The sequence below is a fragment of the Cannabis sativa genome, chromosome 6 (genome assembly GCF_029168945.1).
Source record: "Cannabis sativa cultivar Pink pepper isolate KNU-18-1 chromosome 6, ASM2916894v1, whole genome shotgun sequence".
Lineage (NCBI taxonomy): Eukaryota > Viridiplantae > Streptophyta > Magnoliopsida > Rosales > Cannabaceae > Cannabis > Cannabis sativa.
The window spans coordinates 867,159-880,918 of record NC_083606.1 but is presented as its reverse complement, the minus strand read 5'-3'; the positions used below and the strand labels follow the sequence as shown (position 1 = coordinate 880,918).

The 13,760-nt window shown below is 30.2% G+C and overlaps 1 protein-coding gene across 1 annotated transcript; it reads right to left on the bottom strand.

Annotated features, from left to right (window-relative positions):
- Positions 1-10,202: 10,202 nt before the first annotated feature.
- Positions 10,203-13,478, bottom strand: LOC115725788 (rust resistance kinase Lr10). Its single transcript, XM_030621756.2, has 5 exons — positions 13,145-13,478; positions 11,821-12,503; positions 11,680-11,727; positions 11,527-11,562; positions 10,203-11,421 (listed from the first exon to the last, which is right to left on the bottom strand). Exons 1-5 carry the CDS (start codon positions 13,315-13,317, stop codon positions 10,301-10,303), a joined length of 2,061 nt encoding a protein of 686 aa, XP_030477616.1. The 5' UTR covers positions 13,318-13,478; the 3' UTR covers positions 10,203-10,300.
- Positions 13,479-13,760: the final 282 nt, after the last annotated feature.

The window sequence follows — 13,760 nt, the reverse complement described above, 5'->3', positions numbered from 1 at the left end:
GAGATTCGGGCTCAGATCTTGATTATACTGCTACGAGAAAGGAATCAAGGGTTAGAGATCTGAGTGGAAGGAGACATTTATTCCGCTGCATCAATGTAAGGTTTTCTTAACTTTATATGTGTTTATTTTATCGTTTTAGAAAGTTCATATTTAGGATGTTAATAAACATACTTGTGAGTAGATCTAAGATCCTGGTAAAATAATTATCCAACAATATATTAGAGCATAGGATACTGAAGAAAAGAACAACCATATATACCCACAAAATCCACCCCCTTAACCAACATATGGGCTTAATCCTAGACACTATTATGAAGCTCAAAGACCACCAATTCTCAACAAACACCACCACCTTCTCAAGTGACCAAAAATGAACTATCTTCTGACACAATTAACCAATTTATGAGTGAAACAAGATCATCCATTAGTAACTTAGAGATTCAAATGGGTCAAATTATAAAATTGTTGTCTAAACGCAATCAAGGGACTTTGCCTAGCACTATTGAGGTAAATCCTAGAGAACGATGTAATGTAATCACTCTAAGAAGTGGTAAAGAGTTGGACAGAGCCAGTTAATCCAAAGTCAAAGGTTAAAGTGGAAGACAAGGAAAAGAAGATAGATGATCAACATGCCACTATTCCAACAAAAGAAAAGGATACCGAAGACATTTTCAAGAAGGAGAAACCTAAATATGAAGAGCCTACACCAAAGATTCTATATCCTTAAAGGCTTCATAAAAATAATCTTCATAAGTAGTTTTTCAAGTTCTTAGAAGTATTCAAGAAGTTGCATATCAATATCCCCTTTGCTGAGGCACTTGAGAAAATACCAACTTATCAAAAAATTTTGAAGAAAATTCTATCAAAGAAAAAAATTGGAGGAATATGAAACAGTAGAAATTGTTTAGGAGTGCAACCTAATCTTGTAAAAGAAACTACGTCCCAAGCTCAAAGATCCAGGTAGTTTCAATATGAAGAGGTGACATTTAATGCCTTTGAAGCAATAGATATTCCTACTTTTTGTAGAATTGAGGTGGTGAATGAGTGTCAAATAATAAATGGTCGAAAGAAGAAGAAGACCAAAGAACAATTTCGTCCTACTCGACATCGAATGAAAAGCTTGTTTTGTGGGAAGTTTGAAGGTTTTGATGATATTGTGGATATATAATTGTAATATTCTCAACAATAAAACAAGGTTTTCCCTATTTGATACATTAACACTCAAGGATGATCATGGTAGACTTGATCTAAGTTGAGTTTAAAAAAAAAAAGTGAGTGTCAAGTTGGATATGTTAAATAAAGCGTTCTTGGGAGGCAATCCAATTTTATTTTTAGTTTAAAAAAGTACTCCTATTACATTTTTTAGAGCCACCTCGTATGAAATCTATGTCTACTTTAAATATGGTCTAGTTTGAATTTCTTTCCAAAATTTCACATCGACGCGCCGCCACCACCACCATTTTGATATACTTGGCAGGGGTGTCAGGTAAGTTTTCTTTCCTTTTAGTTTATTTGCACATTGAGAACAATGTGTTTAATAAGCTTTGGGGGGATCTTTCTTATTTTTTTTATTTATATTTAGTTTTCTTTTTGTTCGTGATATTTGTTATGTATTTAGTTGTATTTGTGTTTTTATGTCTGGTAAATAGTATGTTAGTTGGTTTTTATGAGTCAAGTTGTCACTTTATGAGCCAATAATATATTAATACTAGGAGTATGTAACATGATTGTAAGAAATTTTTTGCAATTGTTGGATCTAATTAATTGGTAAGATTGCATTGTGATTTAAATTTAAATCCTCCATAAAAATGAATACGATACCATACTTGGTAAATTTTGATTATTTGAGTGTTGTTTATACATGCTAAATAGAAAAGTGGAATGATGGAGGAATTCATTCGAGAAATTGTTTACTTGCTATTTAAGGTGGAATCATAAATGATGCATGTTTTTGAAGATAGTCTAGTAAATTTTTTTTAGACCGATTAATCCTTTTAAGCCAACCTTGTAATTATTTTATCCCTAGTTCCCTAGTTGAGCCTATTGCAAAACTCTAGGAATTGAAGCAAAGCATTGATGATCCCATCATATGACTAGCTAATTACAAGCTAATATTATATGTAGTTGTTTTATGTTTTACAATTTGGGATGACTTATGCTTACCTATTAATAGGAATTAGTTAACAAACCTTAGTGCAACTGATTAGCTAGGGAGATAATTAATTGAGAGATAAGAAAATATGGATAGAGACAAGTCATGTGCCTTATCACAAAATGTTACAACATGAAAGAACAATAAGTGATCTGAATTAATCCATGCATTCATAATATATGATCTTCATTACGATTGTGTTTGAGAATGATATGTGTGGTGAATAGCTTTTTTAAGTTTTAAACTTAATTAATGTGACAACTCAATTCACAACCTATATATGAACAAGAATATTATTCATATTGAAAAGTCTTAAATTTCATTCCTGGACTTATATCCCATTAAATCAAAACTTAAAAAGTAAAATCAGCTAATAAATGACAAAAGTATCATTATATATAGGTCCTACGGATTTGAAGTATATATAATAATATGGGTGACTATTCAATGTTACATTTTTATTGTAACCATATGGTTATATTTTTCTTTGACATGTAATAGCAGGTTACTAATAGGTAAACATTCCGTTTTTAGAATTAATTAATTATAATTAATTATTTTCTTAAAATAATTAATTAAATATTTAACAAGACTTTTTTTAGCAATTAATATTTATAAATAGTTTTTTTATTTATATTTAAATCCTTACTCTAATTATTTTAACAATTAAGCCATTTAATTATAATATTTATGATAAAATTTATTTTCTTACAAAAATTAAACTTCTTTTTACACAAATTAAAATTTTCTTCTTATAATAAATTTTTAAATAATTAATTATTTTTAAATGATATTTAATTATTTTGTTACAATTAGATGAACTAAGTATGAAGCCTCAAGCTAGTCAATTGATAACAAGTGTAGCCATTTTTTTCTAAAAAATTCTTCAACTTATTTCACTTTTTACTTTTTAAATATTTAAATAAAAAAAATTAAATAATTAAGTGTAATAATTTAAAATTAAGATTACAAGTATAATAAAATTTAAATTATGAAATTATATGTGTATAATTTTAAATTATAAAAAGTTTTGTTATAAAATTTTAAATAATTTAAGTGCAAAAAAGTAAATTGCTAAAAGAACCTTACATAGTAATAAATTACAAAAAAATTAATTAATAATTATAATTAATTTAATTTTAAAATATAATTAATCTTAATTAAAGTTTTATAAGGAAATAAATTATTAGGTTACTTTCAGGTTACAAGTTATTTATTATTAATTTTTATTTAATTTCTAAATTAATCACAACCATTTAATAGTAATCCAATGGCTTAAAAAAATATAACCATGATGGTTACAATAAAAATGTAACCATTGAAACCTCTTCCATAATAATATATATGTTTGGTATTAATTAGGACAATAATCGTATTATAAAAAAAGTAATATTAATTACTAAAAGTAAACTTATAACATAATCTTATGGAAAAATTTGACTGTACATATAATTGTAAGCCAAAATAAATAAATTAATTAGTCATATATTACACTAAATAATCCGGCAAATGGTAGAATTGTGTTTAGTGAAGAAGGTTGTGAAAAATGTTGGGATATAATTAATTATCATTAATTATATATGATCTTAAGTATTTTTTAAGTATACACTATATTTTTTGCAATTATATTAATTAATCTTTTAATGAATTAAAAAAATTAATTAGATATAGAAAATTAGGATGATTTTTTGTTCAATTATTTTTTATCTCCATATGAGAATTATATCATTTAATGGATAATATTGTTCCACATGTATTAAATGTAAAAATATTGAGTGTTATATTAAAATTATATGAGTTACTTTATTCATCACCAATTAATTTTAAAATGAAAATCCATAATTCTTTCCACACTCTATCTGACATGTTTTTTATTTTTCCCAACTACTTTCGATCTACTTTCTAATTCTAATTTTTTTACATAACAATTTATGTATTGTAGTTATTTAAAATAAATTTTCACAAATTTTGAAAAAATATAAAAATAATTTACAGTTTCAAACAATCTTTTTCAAAAACTTATTAAAATAAGTACATGTGTAATAAACTAATTGAACCTTATTTCGACATTATGAATTATTTCAAATTTATCAAAAATTTCTAGAATGTATCTTAAATATTTATTATGATGTAGAGTTGATCATACCAAAAATATAAAATAATATATTAATACCTGAGGGGCTAATTTGTGCACAAATTGAACAATTGATAGCGGAAGTAAATCTCATGGCAGCACACAGGTATGCGCTACATTCTTGGAACAAACATTTTTCTCAATGGTTTAGAGCTGTTTATTTTGATTTCTTTCTCTCTTTTTTCTTGTTAAAACAAAAAATTCTCAAGTTTAAATTTTTGATAATTTCACTAGCAATTTCCTTTGAGATTTTCAGTCATCTATTTCCAATAGCTATTATTTGGTTTGTTGATCTTGATTTGTGTATGTGCAATAGAGATTCAATGATCATCAAGTGAAAAGCAATCTGAAGCTTGTAGATGAAAGTTTCGAGGAGGATGAAGTGGTTCCATGGGATTTTTTTTTTTTGGTGTATCCACTTTATTAGCCGACGGTTTTAAACTGTCGGCTATAGTATAGCCAATAGTTTTAATCCGTCAACTATACTATAGCACTAGAGAAAATATATGTATATTGTTGCCCCTAAAACAATAGAAAATCTCCCCTAATGACTATTAGAGGCGACAAGTCACCTCTAAAAAGTCGTCTCTAATATTCACGCCAAAAAATATTGTTAGGGGCAACAAAAAGTCATATGTAATTAGGGGTGACAATGTCGCCTCTAAAAATAATCTACGAATTTCTGAACTTAACTTTTTGGCCGCCCCTTAAAGTCTTGTCAGAAAATTTTTTATTGACTTTTAGGGGCGATAATGTCGCCCCTAGAAGTTTTTTAAATTATATAAAAAATATTTAATTTTTAATTTATAAAAAATAATCATAATAATAAATAAAATGAAAATTAATATGAAATATAAATTTCTTCATTTTAACAAAGTAGCATAATAATATAATGAAAGTAAATAGTTCTTACAAATGTAATATTAGTTACTAAGACAATTTAACTAAAACATAAAAACAATATAATAGTAGTTCTTGGTTCTATAACTAAGACAAAAAATCATCTGATCTCTCATTCTCATTGAACTCTGAATGATTCGGTGGCTGGCACTGTAATGAGGTGGTTGTAGCGGCTGTGCTGTATGCAGTGGCTGTAGCAGTTGTGATGTAGGCGGTGGCTATAGCGGCTGCACATGTTGGTACCACCATCATCCACTGATATAGATAGGCTGCCTGGGCATGCTGTGATGACGAAGGTTACTGCGATGATCCACCCATATGAGTTAAACACGGAGAGAAAGTAGAAGGATGTTGTTGCGAAATTCCTCCGTGCATGTATGGATGTGTGTACGGTGGTCCATACATGTAGGGATGAGGCGGTGGAGGGTGCGATGGTTATGGCAGAGCCTGCGAGAGTGGTTGTGGTGGATGCTGAGGCTGTGATGTCGAAAATGTATGCATGTTATGTTGTGCCGCTAAATGATGAGAATGTGCAAGTAAACCTTGAGACATGTGAGTCTGAGACGATTGAGGCACTAGAGTGGAGTACTTACTCTTAAGCATATTAAAGATTGCTGACTTTGCAGGGTCCATAGTTGATGGGTCGAATTGTGATGAAAATAGATTAATTAAGCATCGTCTCATGTCATTCGCCAAATCTTGTGAAGGCGCCTGTGATTGGGTAGATTGGGCATGACTAGTTGAAGATTTACCCCTCAATCTGCAACCAATTTCATGAATGTGACCCCGCCTCTGACCAAGTGTATCTTCGAATAAGGTTATGTAATCAGATGATGACTCAGAACAGAATCTGCCTGAGAACGAGCTGCTCAAGCTGCCTCCAACTGCTCCTATATTAAATCAAAATGTTAGAATAATACATCACTAATATTATGAAAATATAATAAGTTACGAAAACTTACATATTCTTATTTTGCATATTCATTGATAAATTGCTTATTCTTTTCAGTATGGACTTCCCTCCATGTCTCGATGTAATCCGGGGTCTCCTATTACTTATCAAATAAACATTAGAGATTATACATTTTAATATAACTTAACTACAGTTATATTTGAGCTTACTAATTATTGGCGACGCTGAGCCAAGAATTTTGTTCCTTAGGTTGAAACATATTTCATCTTTTCTTGAATTTTCTTATTTTGTTCAAATCGAGCAAGAAAAGCTATGCTAGTAAAAATTTCACACTGTCTTTGCCATTGTTCTAGAGTACTATCAATTGGAGGATTTTTAATGCATCCTCATAATCCTCAGGTTTCATATAGAAACATTTGAAATTCTTGTGTCGACTAGTTTTCTTTATTCTGTATCTATTAGCACACTCGGTGTTGACACATTTTAAAAAAAATTAAGTATGCAGATTCTCCTCAATTTGATAGTAATACTACATAAAAAAACAAAAATATTAATTATATTAACAAATATAATTTTAGCAAAGATAATTTTTTTTTAATTATTTACCCGAACTCTTCTAAGAACTTGATCCTTGTACTATTGGGGCACTACATTCTAATCTTTGAAATGTGTAGGACACATAGCAGCAATATAATCGCTCAAAACACGTGGGAAAATTGCATGCTCTACTCCCAACATAAGATGTCTATGACCAAGATAAGATGTCTTCCCAATAACACGGATGGAAGATGTATCTTCATTGCATGTAGGATAAGCTTTATACCCCTAACCACTCTATCCAGACAGACTACTGCGAGCAGGGAAATTGTTAACTGTCCACAGGAGGGCAGCTCTCATGTTGAACATAGTATTTGTATTGCCATCTCTTCTTTGAACCCCATTACTCCATAACTCTTTCAACTCGTCTATAATGGCCTAAGAAATACATCGATGTCTGTACATGGTGTTCTTGACCTAGGAATAACAATACTCACCATGAAATTATCATCTTTCATAGAAAGCCATGGGGGAGATTGTAGTTCGCCAGCACAACAAGCCACTGTTAGGTTTTATGCCCTAAATAAAACTCAATTTCAATGTAATCTATTTTATTCAACATCAATAAAGAAACAGAAGTATTTTTCATTCATTTGTGTATGTTTTGGTTCACTTTATCAATTGCTTGTCTAATTGATTTATAAATTCATCTTAAACCATTTTCACATACTTGATCATGTTTATTGTGCTGTCATCACATTGGAAAGTAAACATGACTATGTGAATAAAGTTTCCTAAATTTATCAGACACAGGGTTTTACTGATATGATAATCTACAACAAGAGTTTACTTGTATTTGGAGAAATACTATGTTCTTTCCAGAACATTGGTTAAAGTAAAGCTCGGGTTGGATGCATGGAGTATGCATCGGAAGGGACCGATATTGAACTTTGAATTAGATTTAATTAAAGTTACCGTAAAATCTATTCAAGTCAATATCGCCAAGTTGATCCTAGATCAAATGATCTTAATCCTGTTATGATTAGGCTCAATCTTGAAAGGCTATTCGTGTTCTTTGATTTGTTAGTTAAGCCTACTTTTAGGTCAGGGTGATACGTACATTTTGGGAACACGGTAGTGCAATTGAGTGGGAGCGCTAGCATAAACATGGAATCTATAGCTTCTATCTGGCAAATAGTAAGCAAAGGATGATTTCCTTCGAGCTTGGCCAAACGAAAATAAATGGTGGAGATCTCATTTCACATAAGCTGAAATATCATTTATACGGGGTCAAGTGTTTTAAGGATAAAATACATGGTAGGGTGTTACGGTAATTTAATCCCTTTACTATGTAGATCATTCATATAGAGGATCATTGATCAAATTAGGATTATAACAATGGATAACTAATGATGTGTCTATATGGTGGAACATATAGAGCATTCTATATACTGAGAGTGCAATTCTAAGTTCTATGCGTGGATTCAACGAAGAATTAATAAGTTAGTGAATTTTAGTGCTAAATTCTTGATCTACTTATTGGAAGCTCAGTTATATAGACCCATGGTCCCCCCACTAGTTGAGATAATATTGTTTGTAAGACTCATGTAATTGGTTTTGATTAATCAATTATAATTCACAAATTAGACTATGTCTATTTGTGAAATTTTCACTAAGTAAGGGCGAAATTGTAAAGAAAGAGTTAACAGGGGCATATTTGTTAATCATGATACTTTGTATGGTGCAATTAATAAATATGATAAATGACAATATTATTTAATAATTATTTATAGTTATTAAATAGTTAGAATTGGCATTTAAATGATTGAATTAGGAAATTGGCATTTTTGAGAAAATCAGATACAAAAGTGGTAAAATTGCAAAATTGCAAAAATCAAGGCCCAGTCCACCTAGCCTAGGGCCGGCCACTTATGTTATCTTTTTTAAATGATTTTTTCATTATTTTAATGCCATATAATTCAAATCAAACCCTAGAGGAATGCTATAAATAGATAGTGAAGGCTTCAGGAAAATTACACTTTCTGAATCAGAAAAACCTGAGCCTCCACTCTCTTCTCTAGCCGCCACTCTCTCTCTCTTTTCTTCCTCAATATTTCGAACCTCTCTTAGTGATTAGAGTAGTGCCCACACACATCAAGCAATACCTCAATCATAGTGAGGAAGATTGTGAAGAAAGATCAACAGCAAAGGAGATTCAGCATCAAGGATTCAGAGAAGAAGATCCAGGTTCAGATCTTGATAATACTCTGCTACAGAAAGGAATCAAGGGTTAGAGATCTGAACGGAAGGAGTCATTATAATTCCGCTGCACCCAATGTAAGGTTTCTTAAACTTTATATGTGTTTAATTTATCGTTTTAGAAAGTTCATATTTAGGATGTTAATAAACATACTTGTGAGTAGATCTAAGATCCTGGTAAAATAATATCCAACAGCCACATGTTGTAGAATTGACTCAAATTTCCAAAAGAATTAAATCCATCGGCAGCTAATCCCGAACGTACATTTCTAGGGTCTCTTGCAAAATTGGGATATCTAGCGTCAAACTCCTTCCATGCAGACCCATCCACAGGGTGACACATAACCCCAACTTCTTTCGATCTCCTAGTATGATGCCATATCATCTCTTTCATTGTATGCCTTGAGCTGTACATTCTTTTTAAACAAGGGGTCAGTGGAAAATATCGCATCACCTTACACGGGACCTTTGCTAATCTAAGAAGAAGATATTGATAATAAGATGAGTAGAAGCACTAACCTGAAGCCATTGTTGGAGATTGCATAGAAGGTTATGATATTCTAAGAATACACTATTTCTCTAAAGTCATTATTGGAGATTGCACAGAAGGTTATGATCTTCCAAGAATACACTATTTCTCTTATGAGGAAGGAGAGAAAACAAGAATTCTAGTGTTTCTTGGGGCCCACTACCTTTTTATAGGCTCATTATAGAATAAGTTTTGAGTATTTATAATTTGAGCCCTCAACAAATTATAAATCAACTTACGCTATTTACACATTATTTTCATGACAATTTAATAACCTTTTGATACCCATAACATAATTAGACACTTAATTTTGTATCACACTTTATAATAGCATATATATATATATATTACATATATGCCCATAATGGAATTTTAGTCCAACAGTTTACTCAAAAAAATTGGCTTGACGACGTGAACGTTGTTTTTGACACGTGGTGGCACGAAGGGAACAAACCTTGGGACCCACTTCCTAGGATAGGTGCAAGTCTCCAAGTGACTCAGTTGGAAAACTTTTTTGGAAAATTTCATAACTTAAACGTTTTAGATCTCTTTCTCAACTTTTTATAGCATCTTGAATCGTATTCTCTAAAATTCTAGTGATCAGAGAGAGATATGGATATTTTACTGAATTGGGTCGAATCAAGGAAAATCGAGTAGAAGTACAAGTATATATGCTAACATAGTAGAAATTAAGAAGATTCATCATACTAAATCTATTCTACAGACAATACGTACAACAATAGAAACACTAGAGTCCACAAGATATACTAAAAAGGAAAAAAAGAACAATACATTTAACATAATGATCATCATTCAAAAAATTCACGTACAAGCTTACAAGTTTGATAAATAGTTTTAATCTATTAATTGATGATATCAATATGCAGAATCCTCTTCACATGATGTTAATGAGAATGATGTCTCAACACTATTATTGCTCTCTTGTTCTTGAGGATATAGAAGAAGATTTGGAGGTATTTCAAGGCAATTGAATTTACTTTGAAGCATTTCTATGACTTGACTCATTGTAGGGCGATCACAAGGCCTTAGTTGTATACACCACAATGCAACTATGGCCATCTTTTTCATTGTTTCTACTTCTTCTTTTGTAGCATGCTCGTCAATTTTTATTTCCTTTCCTTCGTTGAGTTGCTTGTGTATCAATAACGGAAAATATATGTGGCTTGAATTTTCAGTATTTCCACTAGCATTTTTTTGTCGATTCGCCATTTCCATTAACAACATTCCAAAACTGTACACATCAGATTTACTTGATACTCTTCCAATATTCTTATAGAATAATTCTGGAGCTATATATCCCATGGTTCCTCTTGCAGCAGATAAAGATGCTACGCTATTATCCAATGAAAACGATCTTGCTAGCCCAAAATCAGAAACCTTTGGAATAAAATTTTCATCTAATAGAATATTGTGAGGCTTAATATCAAAATGAAGAATAGGCATGTCACATCCTCGATGAAGATATTCAATTCCACGAGCTATTCCAAGCGATATCTCAAAAACTCGGGTAACACTTAAGGAGACATTCGTTGTTTCTTGGGAAAAAATGTACTTGTCTAGAGATCCATTCGACATGAAATCGTATATAAGAGCCCGTCTTGTACCATCAACACAAAATCCAATTAATCGCACAATATTGACATGATGAATTTTTCCTGTCGTAGCAACTTCATTGATGAAATCTTGGTCATTATTAATCTTGGATTTTCCAAACATTTTAACTGCAACAAAGGGACCACTACAAAGCTGTCCTTTATATACTGTACCAAACCCTCCCTCACCTAGTTTTTCTTTAAAATTGTTGGTCATCTTTCTAATGTCCCGATAAGAATATCGTATAGGCATGAGATTGTTATAACTGTGGAGGAAATCTTCGATGCCATTGTACATTGACAAATGACGTCTTCTCCATTTATACACCACAAGGAAAATCACAAATATAAATCCACAAAATGTTCTTGGCGTCAACAATCCCACTAGTAAAATATTAGAAAAAAAAATATCGAAATTAATAATAAAATAAAATAACATTTTCTTCCCAATAATAATAATAAAACTATTTGAATGAAAGGTAACATTACCAATGTATTTATAAGTTCCCATATAGTATATGTAGTCTGTGTAGAAACAAAATAAACCACATAAAAGGATTAGAAAAAATGCACTACAACAATATATAGAATGGAAATAAATATGAGTTAAACACTAAGAATAAAATGATTATTAGTCCTTACATTTTGTGTAAAATATAAACTTGCTCATAAAAATTTCAAATGAATTATCTGCATCATAACAAATAGCAACAACAAAACATGTTAATATAATATTTATATTCAAAACATTCTTAATTATCTCTAGCTAGAAAACATCCTTACCACACTTATCAAGGCTTTCATTTGGTTTGAATATTTCTTTAAATAAGCATTCAGAATAATAACTGCAACGAACTTTGTTGGAATTTTGGTTAAGGCGACAAATTTGTCGAACACCGCCTACTTCTGTTTTATCGAAACTTTGGATCCAAGAAAGTTGAAACCCTTGAGCTAGTTGTTTGTTGATGTCATAACAAGAAGGTTTGGCTCCATGAAAACTTGTGTCATCAATAAGAGTCACTTGTTTTATCCAACAAGACTCCTCTAACTCGGAAGGACTCATTTTATCGGTATCCAATAAATAATATGACCAAGTAAAACTATCATTATTATTGCTTAGTATGCAAGGATTTGCATCTATGTAAGAAGAATTCCTCACTACTCTTTCACAACTAATCAACACTATAGTTTTCGCAATTTGTTTGGACTTTTCCTCAAAAGGATTTTGATTTTTTGACTCTAAATAAATTATTGTTGCATAACTATCATATAAGTTGAAGTCTCCAATGGACAAAGTATTGTTGGTGAATGAAGTGTAGGTTTCATTTAGTTTGCGAAAGTTGGGATCGATAACTCGAATCGTATAGTTATTGTAGTTGATCGCTCGTACATAGTATCTTTGATATTTGTTTTCATGAACAAGAAAGTTTAGTACTGTATTGTTGTTCTCGCAAGAAAGATTGTACCTGAAAGCTCAACTCAAAAAATGAGTTGCGAGTAGGAAATACTTTGCATAACACTTTATAAAAAGTGTTACCAAATACTAATTTTTAATAATTTTTTTATGGAATTTTGTATACTTTTAGTTACAATTAAAATATTGAGTGGCTTCCGTAACTATTTTTTAAATTAAAATAAGTTTCATAAAAATGATTATTGTTTACAATAAGAATCAAAATATTGAAATTTTTAAAAACTAACATAATTGAGTTCTAAATAGCATTTGTTCCCACCACTTTATCTTTCCCCAATAAACAAAAAAATATAAATAAGTTACCATATGAATTTTGTTTTTTATTTTAAAAATCACAAACAAAATTTATATTTCATTTTTGTAGTTCAAAAAAAATCAAAAATAAAAATTTTTACACACCCATTATAACTAAAATTTTGGTATAACTAAATTTATAATAAATATATATATATATATTGGGCTTTCTACCAAAAGTATATATACATATATATTGCGCTTAAAAATTAAAATAGTAATAAATCTTGTATGGAAATGCTTTATAATTTTCAGTAACAAGTAATTTTTTGTTACTACAAAATATGATATTTACTCAAAAAAAAAAATTATGTTGTGACTAATATGATATCGTAGTACCTGAAGTCTCCACAGCTAAGTGGATCAGTTGTGAGTTGAAATGGATATGTTATATTTGAGATGCTACCACATGAAGAAGATGAAGAACATACAATATTTTCTGCATAGCTACTGCCATGGAGCAATGTTATGATCACCAAAAGAAGAAGAAGAAGAAGAAGAAAAGACTCCATCAATAATTATCACCACAAATAGTTTAACATAAAATTATCTATATGAAATGGAATAAGAAATTATTCTGGCCATTCAATCATTGATAGCACTACTCTTCTGAAGTCAATATTGGTGACTCTATTTACATAAATTAATAAATAATTTTTATATATGATATTATATATATTAATAATTTCCATCACTAACCATGACTTTTCTAATTTGAAATTAGTTTATGCATTAAACACGCAACACAATTATTTAGTTGACTTCTTAAGTAGAATTAACTATTACTTAATTTCCTCAAAATTACAGCAATAATGTATATTTGCGGTATTGTTTATTATTAATTAAGATATCAAATTACATATTTTAATTTGAAGAAATATTAAAGGGCAGTACTCATGGTATTTAGCATCTTAATTTGTAATCTGTAATATTGTTACTAGTACTAATATCAGGT